The sequence below is a fragment of the Hemitrygon akajei genome, chromosome 18 (assembly GCF_048418815.1).
Source record: "Hemitrygon akajei chromosome 18, sHemAka1.3, whole genome shotgun sequence".
In the NCBI taxonomy this organism is placed as follows: Eukaryota; Metazoa; Chordata; class Chondrichthyes; order Myliobatiformes; family Dasyatidae; genus Hemitrygon; species Hemitrygon akajei.
In genome coordinates this window covers 5,025,138-5,041,835 of record NC_133141.1, presented here as the reverse complement: position 1 = coordinate 5,041,835, position 16,698 = coordinate 5,025,138, and the positions used below count along the sequence as shown (strand labels likewise).

Here is a 16,698-nt window from a genome sequence, read left to right as displayed (position 1 = left end):
GATGATTGGATGGTAAAGCAGACTCAATGAGCCAAATGGCTTAATTCTGCTCCTATTTCTTATGGTCTTGTGAAGAGAGTAGTTGGTGAGACAGAATACCGCATTGCTTGATTAACACAAATGTTTGCGTTCTTTTGCATTTATTTTTGATCTAGTTTGGGTGAGTTATCTCAGTTAACATCACTGTTCAGCAACGTTAAGTGTTGCAGCAAGCAAATGAGTCAGTTATTGGCCATAAGGATAAACAACCACTAAACGAGTAACAGTAGTGATAATGTCCATTAATCCTCGCATTTTCACTATTCTGGATTTTTAATCTCTAAGAGATAAACACGGAAAAAGGCCATTCAGCCCACTGCATCCATGCTGACCATCACACACTTTCCTGTATGAATCCTATTTCCATGAACAAATGTGAACTGGTTTTAGATTGTGCACAATATCTTCATTTTCAAAGCCATATTCTCCAAAGTAAGATGCAAGACTTTCATGAAATATATTGCCAAGCAGATATTAATCAGTTTGAAAAAAACATTCCAAAGACCTACTTATTTTTTAGTTAAAGTTGAAAAACTCAAGCTCTAAAATAGTGACAGATAGATGCGTGACTAAATGTGAATTAGCCTAATGGGCCAAATATAAAACCCCAGCATGGAAATTGCATTGGATGGTTGTAGAACGTTTTAGGCTGTTTCATGCATAATGACACCCTTCCCTCCATCTACAGAGTGTATGTGTTTCTTTCTGTCATCAATAGTTCAAAAACAATTTGGAAAACCACCCTGAAATGTGGGCTCAGGAAAGAAAAGATTTGGAAAATTTTGCTCTCGGGTTTCGATCAAGGTGCTAGGTTACTACATTGTGTAGTTACCTCTTAGAAATAGTGTAATGTGGACGTAGATATCATTCTGCCACAGTCTGCAATATGGACCATGTGCAAGGAGGTAGGCATCCGGGTCAGCACAGGCATTGTGGGCTGAAAGGCCTATTCCTGTGCTTTACTCTGCTCTGTTCTGTGTCCAAAGCCCCTGCAATATTTCTTTTCCTTTTCATGTCTCACCTTCGTGGGCTCTGTTGAGTCTTCTCAGGGCTTCAGTAAAGTAGCAGGCATAATCAAAGATACCTCTCACCCTGGTCATTCTCTCTTCTTGCATCTGGTAGAAGTTACGAAAGTCTGAAAGTACGTACCACCAAGCCCAAGGACAGCTTCTACCCCTCTGTTATCAGATATTTCCCCAGTACGATAAGGTGGTCTCTTGGCTTCTCAATCTACCCCATCATGATCCTGCATATCATTGTTTACCTACACTGCACTTTCTCTGTAGCCATTATACTTTATTATACATAGTTTTTGTTCTGCCTCAGGGGTTCCCAACTATTTTTATGCTATGCTAACCTAGGGTCCATAGACCCCTGTACTACCTCAGTGCACTGTGTAATGATCTCATCTGTATGAACAGAATGCAAGAGAAGCTTTTCACTGTATCTCAGTACATGTGACAATAATGAACCAATTCCATTTCATGTCGATGTCCAGTTCTGTTTCAAAGTCAGCATTGGGCCAGCCCACGTAGGATCCATCCCAAACCCGCTGCCCTCCTGTACTAATCTGAAGCAGGTTCAGAGAGCAGACCTTCTGTACCTGAGAGTCCCCCTGAAAGGCAGAGCAGGCATGTGCGGTAACAAATCCGATAGTCCTGTCAGCCTTTTGACAGCTTGCCACTGTGATAGAACCAAACCAGCTTCTGATAAGGTGGGATTTGGTAAAACCAGTAACTAGGTTTATTGTTGTTGCATATACAGTGAAAAACTTTATTTTGCATGCTATCCATGCAGTTCATTTCATGATATAAATTTACCGAGGTAGTACAAGGGAAAACCCATAACGGAATGCAGAATAGAGTGTTTCAGAGAAAGTCCAGTGCAAGTGCAGTGGCCATGATGAGTTAGATTGTGAGGTCAAGAGCCACGGCAACATAGTGGTTAGTGCGATGCTATTACAGCTCGGGGCATCGGAGTTCAGAGTTCAATTCTGGCATCCTCTGTAAGGAGACCTGTACATTCCCACCATGGAATGCCTGGATTTTTTCCAGGTGCTCCGGTTTCCTCCCATAGTCGGAAGACATACCAGATAAGTTAGTTGGTTGTTGTAAATTGTTCTGTGATTAGGCTAGGGTTATTCGAGTTGTCGGTGGTTGGGGTTGCTAGGGTGATATGACTCGAAGGGCTGGAAGGGTCTGCTCTGCACTGTACCACTAAATAAATAATAAAACTAAATCCTATTGTACAAGAGCTCTGTTCAAGAGTCTGATAACGATGGGATGGAAGCTGTCCTTGAGCCTGGTTATATCTGCTTTCAAGATTTTGTATCTTTTGCCTGACGGGAGAGAGTGTCTGGGGTGGATGAGTTTTTTTTAGCATGAATAGCCTTAAACAAAAATGGTTACACAACATAAATGTAATTAAAAATATCTCAGGGTGCAAGAAATTAATTAAAAATATTAAGATGAAGTGAAACAAATAAAACACCTACCTTTTGCTCAGATTTGCTCAATGTGTGACAACATTTATTAGAAAGATAGAGGGCTATGGGTAACCCTAGGTAATTTCTAAAGTAAGCACAAGTTTGGCACAGCATTGTGGGTGAAGGGCCTGTATTGTGCTGTAGGTTTTCTATGTTTCTAACACATGGGCTGCCCCCGGCACATCCTTGGGTGCATTGGTTGTTAACACAATCAATGTGTTTCACTGTCTGGTTTTGATGTACATGTGATAAATAAATCTGAGATGACTGGGGTCACTGTATATACACCTGTCATGCTTCAGGACAACACAGAGTTTACTTGCCACCACTCCCTCAACTCAGAACCACGTCATTGGTGGGGTGATATACTCTGATACTTGGTCTGCAGTTTGTTGAGGTGGGGATGTGTAGTTTCCTCCATCAGCAGCAGAACTCTTTGGTCCTGCAGCCTCGTCCTTAGAAAAGGAAACAACTCTGCAAGGTGTGGTGAACTAGATATACCTGTCTGACTGCTCCTGTGGCTCCTCCCACAGACCCTGCTGACTGCTCCTGTGGCTCCTCCCACAGACCCCTGTATAAAGGCGACTGTGGTCTGCTGCTCTCCCTCATTTTCCCAGGATGTAGTGTTGTTCTTCAGTCAATAAAAGCCGATATCTCACTTCCTAAGTCTCAGCGTGAGTTATTGATGGTGCATCACAAGGGAAGAATGAGTGACTTTGGAAAGGGGGCAGTTGTGATCAAGGTGAGGGTGTGTAATTCTTGCTGTGTTCTTTCAGGTCTGTAAGGAGAAGGTGCGCTTTGAAAGGCTCATGGAATATTTCCGGAATGAGGACAGCAACATTGACTTCATGGTATGTTGAACTGGCTGAGAGTTTCCCAGGCTGAGGTTCTATCTTCGCTATAGATTTTTTCCTGAGAAAACACTTTTCGTTGATTTTATAACCAAGCCCTTGTACTATTGGAGTGTACTCCACCCCTGATGTGCCCATTGTGGCTAAGAAAACTTAACCCCCTAACCATGGGGCTATGAGTGAAGTGAGTATTTAAACCCCACCTTGCTTACAAGGGACTGGGGTTTTGTGAAAGGTGGATATGACTGTTGATTGCTAGACTGGATGGTCGTCTCCTAGCAGTGTTCCTATCTGTTCCTCAAATGCTTGACCTCTTTGAGACCATTTCTCATCCAACCGTGTGCTCACAGTTTTTGAAATCAATGCAGTTGTTGCAACGTTGTGAGCAGTCAGGAACTCCCCACAGGGTCTCAGAGCCAGCAAAAGTTCAACTAGATGGTCCCCCATTGCGTGAGGCAGCTCACAGGAGTGAGCACATGCTGGCTGAAGGCCCCGTCAATGGAGCCATACTGTCTGTCACAGGGTGCCCCGCCAGTAGCCGCAGAGGCAGACTCAGTTTAAATATAATGGCCTGGAAGAATAACATTGTTTCTGGTACAGGTTTTTGGCATAGTGTCGCCTCCCTCACTCACTCTAACTCTTATTCACTCTCTCATTGCCTCTCACGCATTCTTTCACTCTCACTCTCTCTGTGACTCACTCCCACACTTATTCTCTCTCCCTCGCCTGCCCCTCTCGGCCCTCCCCCTCTCTTGGCCCCCCCCCCTTGCCTCCACCCCTCCCAACTCTCCTCTCCTCTCCTCCCTTTCAATAATACATTTTCCCTCATCCCCCAGCCAGTTACCTTTCTGGACAGTAACCCCAGTATACTTTAATCCCTCTCTGCAGGTCGCCTGTATGCAGTTCATTAACATCGTCGTGCATTCTGTCGAGGACATGAACTTCCGGGTCCATCTGCAGTTTGAATTCACCTTGCTGGGACTGGACGAGTACCTCAATGTAAGAGAGTGCAGCACAATGGTCACAGTGGGTGGGGAGGTGTAGAGCAGCAATGTGTGTACAGTTTGCACATTCTCTCTGTGACTGTCCTTCTGGGTGCTCTCATTCTCTCCCACATCCCTTAGTGCAGTGACAGGTGGAACGTGGGGGTGGGGGCAGGTGCGGGGGCATGGGATAGAGTTGATGAGAATGCAAGGAGAATAAACAATTTGGGACTAGTGTTGGTTTGGTAGTTGTTGCAGAATCACTGGGACCACGGACCTGTTTCTGTGCTGTCTCTCTTGATGAATCTTTGTCAGGCTCTGGAGGCGTAGTCTTTAGATAGAGTCTGAGGTGAAGTGGACAAATTTTATAGACTTTAGAAGAGTTGAGGGCTATGGAAGACAATGGAAAATTGGAGCTGCAGCTACGATCACGTCACCTGGGATCCCACTGAATGACAGGGCAGGCTCGGGGGCCATTTTTCCCACAGTTTCTTGTGTGTTCAAGGTGCTCCAAATTCTCCCATGATGAAGTAATTCGATTGTTGCTAAAGAAACGCCAGGTCTTCGTTGTCCTGTTTTTTAACTCGAAAACATAAAAAGTAATTGAAAGGAAAACAAGAGAGTGGGAATGAGAGTCTAACTTCATTTTGTACTTCAAGCAAGGTGTCCACGTCTAAGATATTGGAGCAGAATTAGGCCATTGAGCGCAGTGATGTAATGACTTAAACCATTCACATACTTCACACATATAACCATAATGAATTATTTGAACGAACAAGAATGTTTTATTAAACAATATATTTACAATATAAAATATTATTAAAATATAAAATACACAACAGTCATGTGTAACCTCATGCCAAAATTAGAATGGCCTCCTTTACCTTGGTGCTATCCTGTTAAAAAGTTAGTTGCATAGTGACATTAATTCAGAGGTGTACATTACAGACTGGAATTCTTATTCTTCTTCTGCTCCAGGGGAATGAGACTTTCAAGATGAGGACTCTCTAATTCAAATACCTCACATGTGCAAAGATATACTTATCCCCAACAGTCCCGCAGGTTGAACTGTCACTAGAAGCAGCTTGAAGCAAACCTAGGCGAGGTTTGACACAGGAAGAGCACTGACCCCAGTCTGTTTTCTGATTTCCCATTTGTCGTGGCACAACCAGTAAAATAACATGTTGAATCACTTTTTTAGAAACTGAAGCCATCGGAAAGTGAGAGGCTGCAGGTTCAGATCCAGGCGTACCTGGATAACGTGTTTGACGTTGGTGCACTGCTGGAGGATGCAGAGACCAAGAATGCAGTGCTGGAACACGTTGAGGAACTGCAAGGACAAGTAAATCAGGTACTGACTCTGAGGAATCTCTCTCATAAGTAAAGCTCAGGAGCTGCTGAAACTTCGACCATATGCCACTGGAAACAGTGATTCCTCTTCCCCTATATAGCACCTTGGACAGACCATTGGTTCCCTGGCAATCATTCTCAGCTGTTTGAACCCAACCCATCACTCCAAAAAACCCCTACCTCAACTATATTAATTATTTAACCAAATTACCATCACTTTAAGGCAGCTTAAAAACACATTGTGGATATTTTCTGAAGCATTCCTGCTGCCCGGTAGAGAAGGTATGCTGTATGAAAAGAGATTTCAGGTTCCATGGCATGGGTGTGCTGGGAGTCTGTCAAAACATTCCCAAGTCAGTTGTGTCCTCTTCTCCCAGTGACTGAGAAAAAATGGTTCATACCTGAGATGTTAGGTGGGAGCAGTGCACTTGAATCATTCAGGGCCAGAATGAGGCCATTTGCCCTACCAGTCCATTCTAGCTCTCTGAAGCTATATATTCAGAAATTTGATGGCTATTCCTGATCATTGAGTGTGTCTCATCAGGATCCTGTACCTCCTCTGTGATGGCAGCAATGAGAAGAGGAACAGCTTCTTCCCCTCTGCCATCAAATTTCTGAATGGACATTGAACCATAAACATTCAATGAGAGAGGACATGTCCTCTGCCTTTTTGAGGCATCGTTCTTTGAAAATGTCCTGGATGCTGAGGAGGCCAGTAACCACGATGGAGCTGACTAAGTTCTTTTGTCACTCCCACAGACCCTGTCTTTTCCCTGCACACTCCCTGTTGTAATGAGTATTGCATTGCCTTTGATTTTAAATATTCAATTTGCTTCCAGCTGTGTGCTCCACAACAGATATGCTAGGGTAAAGCTTGGTTATCCCAGCTGGAATTTCTTAGAGTGAGGAAGAGACAATTGGAGGATAATTAAGTTGTCATATAGCATCCTAACTATGTGGTGTTTAAAATTCAGTTCAACACACACAAAATGCTGAATTAATTCAGCAGGCTAGGCAGCATCTATGGGGAAAAAGTACTGTCGACATTTTGGACTGTGATTTCCAGATTTTCTCTTCTTTGTTTAAGATTCAGTTTCTTGTTTTTGCACCTTGTTCAGCTGACGGAAAAGCTGCAGGAAGCCGAGAATGATTCCATGATGAAGATTGCGGAGTTGGAGAAACAGCTGATACAGGCCCACAAGGAGGTGGAAGTTCTCAAGGTGAGTGTTTAGCGAGCTGTCATGTGCCTATGCAGTGCCAGGGATGGACACGTTTGCAGGACACTGAACTCTGTTCCCATCTACATGGAGTTCAGAGTTCAGTCCCAGTGTCTTCAGTAAAGAGTTATTCCCTGTGGAATGCTTGGCTTTTCTCCAGGTGCTTCAGTTTCCTCCAAAAGTCCAAAGATGTACCGGTTTGTAAGTTAATTAGTCAATGTAAATTGTCCTGTGATTAGGTTAGGGTGAAATCGAGAACTGCTGGGCTGGAAGAGCCCATTCTGCACTGCATCTCAATAAATAAAATAAAAAATAAAATTTCTGCCGAAGTAAACCAGACACAATGAGGGAGACCTCTTTCCTCACTCTGAGGTGAAAGGTCAAACCAGAGACAGTGTGAGGGAGCTCCTTCCTCACTCTGAGGTGAAAGGTCAGAGAAGGGGCCTAAGAAAAGAGTGAAAAAATGCTGGATCACCAAATCAGGGCTGGGAGGGTGGGCAGCAGAAGTGCCAAAGCACCAGGTTGTTCCTCCTCCCTTTAGACAGAGCATAGTGCAGTGAAAGAGTTAAAACCAAGGCTGATGTCCTGCAAACTGCCAATTGCTTAGTTACTGGTCCCCATGTGTTCTCAACCCTGTCTCGAGCAGAAAAATGTGACAGTCACTGGTCGGAGGTACAATTCTTCCACCAGTAGGAATTCTGGACCTCGATGATGTATTATTTTAGTTGGGCGGGGGGAGTGTAGAGGGTGAGAAGAGATAATTTGCTTGACTTTGTGGTAGTGCAGTGGGGTGGGGTCACTGAAGACCAGAGAACCTATGGAGGGTAAGTTCCAATTTCTGTGCTCGCTTGGATGAATTGGCCCTGCCCCCACCCACCCCTCTCTCACTAACTCCCTACAGCCCAACTCCAGGAGATTCCACTGAACTCTGGCTGCTATCATCTTCGTCAGATGTTCTGCATGTACTCTGCTCCCACACACCAGTAGACCATTCCCCTATCTGAATAAAATGGGAGTCTTGGAACTAGCAATGTGCAAAGTGGTAGCTTTCGAGCCCACAGGAACTGGGCAGGTGATGGTCACAGGCTGAGGACAGGCTGGAGCATCCTGATCACTGAGCCTCTCACTTACACCCATCTTTCTACCTCCTGGACACTAGAGAGATATAGCTCAGAAACTGCCCCTACGGCCCACACCGACCATCGACACCTGATGCTGAAGTCACACCTGCACAGAAACAGACTCTTCAGGTCACCAAGTCCAAACCAATAATCAGTTCCTCATTTGAACTAATCCTACCCTAAACCAAATTTATGTTTTGCCAAAACGCAAGGACTGTTGAAAAATTTGATAGAGGTATACAAAATTATGAGAGGTATAGATAGGGAAAATGCAAGCAAGCTGTTTCCACTGAGGTTGGGTGAGGCTAGCACTAGAGGTCATGGGTTAAGGGTGAAAGATTAAAAGTTTAAGGGGGAACTTCTTCACTCAGAGGGGGGTGAGAGTGTGGAACGAGCTGCCAGCACAAGTGGTGGATGTGAGCTCAATTTCAACGTTTAAGAGAAGTTTGGATAGGTAAGTGGATGGTAAGGGTATGGAGGGCTATGGGTCCCATGTTGATTGATGGGACTAGACGGTTTAAATAGTTTGGCATGGACTAGATGGGCCGAAGGGCCCTTTTTGTGCTGTACTGTTCAATGACTCTCTGTCTATTCTAATTCAGCTGGTCATGTGGCAACCGTGGTGGAAAAGGGTGGTCAGGAACTGCCTCACATTTGAGAGTGCCAAGGGAAAATAGCCAGTATATAGAAGTGAGAGGGAGGGGTAAACCAGGTGATGGGTGGAACCAGATGAGGAAGGGATGATGGGTAGGTGGAGTGAGGGATTAGGAAAAGTGAACAAAGGGCGAAGAAAAGCAGTTGGATATGTATGTGGGTAATGGGCGGGCAGGACTAGATGGGGGAGGGGGAAGGGGTAGATGGAAAAAGTGAACAATGGAAGAGAGACCTGGCTGGACAGATAGGAATGGTAAAGGAGCTTATGAGGTATAGATTATTTAAAACAGGAAAATCCAGTTTTCAATTGTTTGTCATTATCTGTGCTGATGTTAAAGTTTAAATCTTAGTGTTTTGTGAAGCTTGGCCTTTAACGGGGATCTTTCTTCCCCCACAGGATACATACAGCGATTCCACGGCAAAGTTGCAGTCTCTGCAGGCACAGGTGACAGACAGTAACAAATTGGTCCAGCAGCACAGCTCCTTGGAGCAGAAACTCTTACAGATGGAACAGCAGGGTCTGCTCAAGATCCATCGTGGAGACAACGGAGACCTCAACATAGATATCATTCCAGTTGTGGTGAAGGAAACAGTTGTAATCACAGAACCTGCAGCCAAGCCTGAACCCAAGCAAGGTACAAAGCAAAAATCTTCCACAGATCACTGCCCTCTGAACTTAGCTGATTCTGTTAGAGACACGTTAAATTATCACTGTCCTGGTCCAGTGTCTCAGAATCACTTCTCTTTGTGATATGGGACTAAACTCCATTTCACTGTGGAAAAGCTGAAAATGTGATAATTTTAAAAAAAACATTTCTAGGAATGAGCAATTATATTTAGTTTGGAGTGCAGAACTAGAGGGATATTTTAAAGTGAGCAACTCTTAGGATACTGAGACTTGTGGAACCAGTATGATTATTGTTCTTTCTCTGAATCCTTCCCGGGGAAACTTTGTGAAAAATGAGCAGAGTTTAACTGGTTCACTCTATAACTAGCCCATGGTCTTCCCAAAGTGTCAGTGGAGCTGCAAAGAAACCTGAGCATATTTCTCATTAACTTACGCAGAGTCATGGAGGACTCAGAAACAGGCCCTTTGATCGTTCAATTCCATGGTGATCATCAAATACCATTTATGCTAACTCTTTTATTTCCTATATTCTCTCGACTTTCCCCAGGTTCTACCACTCAGTTACACACTGAGGATGGCATAAAGTGATCAATGAACCTACCAATCTTCATGCCCTTGTGATGTGGGTGGTCATAGATAGAATGTGTAAACTCCAGGTCAACAACACCAGAGGACAGGATTGAACCCAGGTCTTTGGAGCAGTGAGATAGAAGTCCCAAATCCTCTACAGTGGTTGCCAACTGACCAAAATTACAAATGACAGACTGATGTTACGTCTTGCAATGTGTTAGGTTGAGTTGTTCTCAGATGTTAACAATTTACCTGCAAACATTTTGTCACCATACAAGGAGACATCATCAGTGTGCTGTTAATTGTGGATTAATTAACAGTGCACTGATGATGTGACGAAACATTTGCAAGTAAATTGCCAAGATCAGAAAACTGCTCAACCTAACCATCGTCCACCCGAGCTACACATTTTCCAAATTATTTCTTGTAATGTGCATTTTTGTGTTCTCTGACAGATGTTCGTCCGGTGCCAGCTGTTCAGGGTGACGTTACTGAGACCGACAATTCAGGAGCAGATCATCCCCCTCCTCCCCCTCCTCCTCCCATCCCTTCATCAGCGGAGACCGTCGTCGCTCCACCTCCTCCTCCTCTACCCAATGTGGCTGCCAGTGAGACTGCAGGTATACCACCACCCCCGCCCCCACCGCCGCCTCTCCCAGGAGCTGGAGTCCCACCCCCACCCCCACCACCACCTGGGGCTCTCCCATCAGGAGTGCCCCCACCCCCTCCCGCTCCAGGAGCATCAGGATCCTTCTTCAATGCAGCAACGAAGGTCACCGCAGGTAAGGGTCATGCGATTGGTGCTGATTCACCCTGGCAGTGTGCTGATCACATGCTGTGTCGAGTGTTGTGTTCGTTGCTCCTCTTTGTGGACCCAGGCTCTACATCATGAAACTTTGGCAGCTTTACACCAGTTAAAACAGGTGACTAATGAGAGGTCAGAAAGGTCAGAACCTCCTGGAAGCTTACCACTGACCAATTAGACTCATAGAACACTACAGCAGAGTCAGGCCATTCAGGCCACCCAGTCCATGCTGACCTGATCTTCTGCCTAATCCTAGCTATTTGCAAACAGATCAAATCCATCCATACCCCTCCCATCCATGTACTTATGCGAACTTCTCTTAAATGTTACAATTGAACCCGCATCTACCTTATCAGCAGACAGTTCATTACACTCCTGCACCACCCTCTGAGTGGAAAAAGTCTCTCCCCCACCCCCTCTGATTCCCTTTGAATATTTCACCTTTCACCCTTAACCCATGATCTTTGGTTGTAGTCTCACCCAACCTCAGCAGAAAAAGCCTGTATGCATACACCCTCACTATACCCCTCATAATTTTCTATAGCTCTATTATGGACCATGATCACCCATGTCATACGACACAGCACATAATGGTGATCTTTCAAATATCCCCCCAGACACTTGAGAAACAAAATCATTGCCTGTCATCACCTTGCCACTGGTTGCCATTCAGTTGGCATCTTGAGCTGGTAACGTGCTGCCATTCCCACCATTGTCTATGCCAGAGTACAACTTGGTCAACATCCGACTCAGAATGGGATGTCTGGTGTTGAACTTAGCTTTTGTGCTGCTGGAGATGCTGAAGTCACTGGTTCACCTCCCTGAAGGCCATTTCTAAATATGCATTGCTCCGTCACACAGTGGAATTCTTCATCTAAGAACTCTAGTGGGTTGGTGTGGCAGCTATTGAAAGTAAAGACCCAGGACTGCATGGTGGCAAGCACCATATGGCTTTCTTTGGGCATTGTCTACCTCAGCAGTGTGCTGATAACATGTGCTGTTAGAACTGAAGAGTGAGAACTGAAGGTGCTTGACGCTCCTTATAGAAGGTTTGTCACGTGCCAACCTGTGCAACCTGTATGAGTTCAGAATGCTGCGTAGGCTGGTACGTGTCACAATGGTGAATCTCTTCATCACACTTGAAGTGTTTGGTGCCTTGGTGTTTCCGCTGATTTGCTGTGTTTGCATGTTCTGTCAAAACTGCAGAAGGATCCAAGTGAGTACTTGTACCACACTCGTGTCGTAATTGCACTAGGTTAAGTGTTGGGTATATCTTGGCACTCTAACTTTCAATTCATCACTGCTTTTAAACTTGGCATTTCTGATACTTGTGATATTCTGGCTGCTGTGTAGCATCCAGCCCTTGTGGCTCACCCAGATCACACTGCCAGGGCTGCGGACAGGACTTGTTTGTCCTTCAGTGCTTTACCTGGTGGATGAACAGGCCAAAGGTCAGAAGGAATGAGTTACTCAAAGGCAGTGTCATAAAATCCACTGAAAAGAACTGCTGGTGTGTTTACTGGTATCTCTCAGGATCCTGAATCATTCCTGCACCTCTTCAGGGTGTTCAAGCTATGGCATTGAAGTTTGGTTATAAATGACGGTATGTTCTGATGATTGGAACACAGAGTCATTGAGTTATACAGCATGAAACAGGCCCTTAAGCCAGACATCAAGCAACCATTACATTCTCTGCACATCCTCATCATCTTCCCCAACATTTTCCCTTCTCCTGTACATTAGGACAATTTACCCTTATCTACTAACTTACTGATCCATATGTCTTTGAGATGTGGGAGGGAACCAAAGCACCCTGGGACAGTGTGGATGCTGGAGCTATGTGGTACCAGCTCAACCGGTTGCTGCCTGAGTCATCAGACAGCAGAGCTTAAACATCCCATCTTACTTTACAGTGTACAGCAACTTCTGCTCTCCAAACTTGTCCCTATGTGACTACCATGATGTTTAATGGTTTTAGTGTATTTTAATTTATTTTATTTATTTAGATACAACGCAGATTGGCTCTTATGGATCTTTGAGGCACATGCCTTTGACAAATCCCATTTTAACCCTAACCTAAACACGGGACAATTTACAATGACTAATTAATTTACTAACTGATACATCTTTGAACAGTGGGAGGAAACAGAAACACCTGGAGAAAACCCACTCATTCCACAGGGAGGACGTCCAGACTCCTTACAGATGATGTCTGGATTTAACTCCAAACTCCAGTGCTCCAGCTGTAATAGCATCACACTAACCGCTACACTACTGTGGCATCCTTAAGCAAAGGAGCAATTCTCAGTGAATATGACTGGCAGGTTTAGTATGTAAAGCAAAACTAAAAGTACAATCAGTTTGAGTTCTCTATTGAGATTTCTTGCCTCATTTTATACCAAAGTGTTAATGATCTTGGGACCACAGGAATCTGTGGAATGATTTTGACACAGTAGTTGTCATTTTGGGAAACCAAACACATAGCAACCCTTATGAATTGAAATCTGCTGTGTGACAAGCAACGGAAACATTAAAGTGATGCTAAAATTACTTTGTTGCTTTTAATGTTCTGTCCTTCAATGAAGCTGGTAATTAAACAGATATCATTAAAAATGTGCTAATTTATCCCTGCTAAAAATATCCACTAGGATTTCAATCCCACTGTTCCCTGTTTCATCAGCTCCCTGCTGGTGGTATTTAATGAGTGGAAAATCTAACAGTGAGAGCCCTTATTTCCACAACCAGGTCCCCCTGCTGGCTGCCTCTCTTCACCAGGAGCAACCAATCAGAGAATCAGCCCTAAAGTTAAACTTCTTTTAACCATTGCCATCCTGCTGCCAATTGATGTACTTTTAAGAGTTGATGCTTCCACTGAAGAAATGGAGACATTGCTTAATGTTCCCATGAGGAAGTCTGTAAGATTACCCATTTTTTTGCTATAGGGGTGGAATTTAATGGGTAATCTGCCAACCTAGCACACATCACTATCTGAGACCTTTTCTCCATTTGAGGGCAAGTGAATTTATTACAAAATTATTCTTGTTTCAGAAGATAGGGTGGCATGGTAGCATAGTGGTTAGCAAAATGATTTACAATTCCATAACCTGTGTTCAATTTCCGCAGCTGCCTGTAAGGAGTTTGTACATTCTCCCCATGACCGTGTGGGTTTTCTCTGAGTGCTCCAGTTTCCTACCACAGCCCAAAGACGTACCAGTTGGTAGGCTAATTGGTCATTGTAAATCGTCCCATGTTTAGGCTAGGGTTAAGTTTGGGGTTACTGGGCAGCATGGCTCAAAGGACAGAAGGGCCTATTCCGCGCTATATCTCAATAAATAAATTTTTAAAAGATGACATCACAACGTTGGCTAGACTTTAAACACATCATGAGACCACAGGTGTAGAAATAACGCAACACATCTCCAGTTGATGATATCCTCTGGAATGTAGAAAATTTGGACCGGGCTTGACAGGTTGGATGCAGAGGGGATGTTCTCTTGGCTGAGGAGTCACAGTCTTAGAATAAGGGGTTGATTGCTTCAGACTGGGACAAGGTTATTTTTTTCATAATGAGGGTGTGAATCATTAAGATCATCTACCACAAAAGGCTGTAGACCCTCATTCAATGAGTTTGTTCAAAACGGAGATCTATAGATTAAGCAAATCAAGGATGAGGAGCACCACAGGCAGATGGTGCTGAGGTAGATGCTCAGTTGCAAACTCAAGATTTGTTTCTAATCCAAATTCTCATGGCTGCTTCAAACAAATATGGTGACTCCAAGTCTTCATCGTTATCAATGAGAACAAGGACAGCATGTGTGTAGAATCTGGGTGGAGTTGATGAGACTATGGGGAAAATTACAAATTAGATTAGTCTAAATCAGGGGTTCCCAACCTTTTTTATGCTATTTGACCCCTACCATTAACCAAGAAGTCTGTGGACCCCAGGTTGTGAACTGTGGTCTAAATTGATGGTTGAAGGTCAGTCTGCACTGGGTACCAGGCACCAAAGGGCCTTATTGTATGTTGTGTATATTTATGACACTTGTGAATTTTTCCTGTGGTAAATTTTGAACCTTTTCATATTAAAACTGTTCTATTTACCTTCTACTTTCTACTTAAAGTTGTTGGGATCCTGATGCAGGGTGAGATCTGTTGGCCAAGTTTGTTCAAGATCACTCAGTTTACTATTTATTTTTCAGCTTTGAAGGTAAAGCAGCCAATTAAAACTAAGTTCCGAATGCCTCTCCTGAACTGGGTGGCACTGAAACCCACTGAAATTGATGGAACAGTCTTCCATGAGTTGGATGATGAGAAGCTGCTGCAGGTGAGACATTGTTGCCAATGTAAAGGATGGAACTCTACATGTGACTGGTGGCTGACATTGTGTGCTGCCAGCCTGGCTTTGTCTGTAGTGTCCTGTCTATGGTTCTGGATTGAAGGCTCACTTGAGGCAGAGAGTGGTGTTGTGGTGTTCAACATACTGACCTTTAAGTCAGAGGTAACTTCATCCCTGGAAGAAGTGGCTGACAAGGGAAGTCAGAGATTTTTGCTAATGTAAAAGCAAAAGAGAGGGCATACAACAAAGCAAAAATTAGTGGGAAGACAAAGGATTGGGAAGCTTTTAAAAACCTACAGAGAGCAACAAAAAGAATCATTAGGAAGGAAAAGATGAACTATGAAAGCAAGTGAGCAAACAATATCAGAGTCGATAGTAAAAGCTTTTTAAAGTATGTTAAAAAAAAATAAGAGAGAGATGAGAGTGGATATAGGACCACTAGAAAATGAGGCTGGAGAAATAGTAATGGGGGACAAGGAGATGGCAGATGAACTAGATGAATATTTGGCATCAGTCTTCACTGTGGAAGACAATAGCAGTGTGCCAGTTGGTGAAGGGTGTGAAGGAAGAGAAGTGGGTGCAGTTACTATTACAATGGAGAAGGTGCTCAAAAAGCTGAAAGACCCAATGGTGCATAAGTGACCCAGACCAGATGAACTGCACCCTAGGGTTCTGAAAGAGGTAGTGGTAGAGATTGCAGAGGCGATAGTAATGATCTTTCAAAAATCATTGGATTCGGGCATTGTGCTAGAGGAGTACTTGAGGTTATGCAATACTTGGAAAGACATGACAAGATAGAATTTCCTTCAGGGAAAGTCTTGCGTAATGAAACTGTTGGAATTCTTTGAGGAGATTACACGTAGGATAGATAAAGGGGATGCAGTGGATGGTGTATATTTGGACTTTCAGAAGGGCTTTGACAAGGTGCCACACACACTTAACAAGTTAAGAGCCCATGGTATTACAGGAAAGTTACTGGCATGGTTAGAGCATTGGCTGATTGGTAGCTGGCAGCGAGTGGGAATAAAAAGGATCTTTCTCTGGTCGGCTACCAGTGAGTCATGGTGTTCCACAGGGGCTGGTGTTGGGACCGCTTCTTTTTATGCTCTATATAAATGATTTAGATGATGGAGTAGATGGCTTTGTTGCCAAGTTTGCAGATGATACAAGGATTGGTGGAGGAGCAAGTAGTGCTGAGGAAACAGGTAGGATGCAGAAGACTTAGGCAGATTAGGACAATGGGCAACAGAGTAGCAAATGAAATACAATGTTGGAAAATGTATAGTCATGCACTTTTCTAGTAGAAATAAATGTGCAGGCTATTTTCCAAATGGAGAGTAAATCCAAAAATCTTGGATGCAAAGGGACTTGGGAGTCTTTGTGCAGAACACCTTAAAAGTTAACCTGCAGGTAGTCAGTGGTGCAGAAGGCAAATGCAATGTTAGCCTTTATTTCAAGAGGTCTAGAATACAAGAGCAGAGATGTGATGCTGGGGTACTGGTGAGGCCTCACCTTGAGTATTGTGAACAGTTTTGGGCTCCTCATCTTAGGAAAGATGTGCTGGCATTGGAGAGGATTCAGAGGAGGTTCACAAGGGTGATTCCAGGAGTGAAAGAGCTATCATATGAGGAATGTTTGATGGCTCTGGGTCTGTAATCA

General features: G+C 44.0%; 1 protein-coding gene across 6 annotated transcripts in view; it reads left to right on the top strand.

The window, feature by feature from the left end:
* The window catches only part of fmnl1a (formin-like 1a), a 226,604-nt gene that overhangs the window by 155,934 nt on the left and 53,972 nt on the right, over positions 1 to 16,698 (top strand). For all 6 annotated transcript variants that reach the window (XM_073070697.1, XM_073070696.1, XM_073070692.1 and 3 more), the window contains 7 exons: positions 3,301 to 3,375; positions 4,264 to 4,374; positions 5,560 to 5,709; positions 6,827 to 6,928; positions 9,098 to 9,335; positions 10,354 to 10,680; positions 14,903 to 15,027. In XM_073070697.1, the coding sequence (XP_072926798.1) occupies positions 3,301 to 3,375; positions 4,264 to 4,374; positions 5,560 to 5,709; positions 6,827 to 6,928; positions 9,098 to 9,335; positions 10,354 to 10,680; positions 14,903 to 15,027 (1,128 nt within the window). The remainder of the gene's footprint in view (positions 1 to 3,300; positions 3,376 to 4,263; positions 4,375 to 5,559; positions 5,710 to 6,826; positions 6,929 to 9,097; positions 9,336 to 10,353; positions 10,681 to 14,902; positions 15,028 to 16,698) is intronic.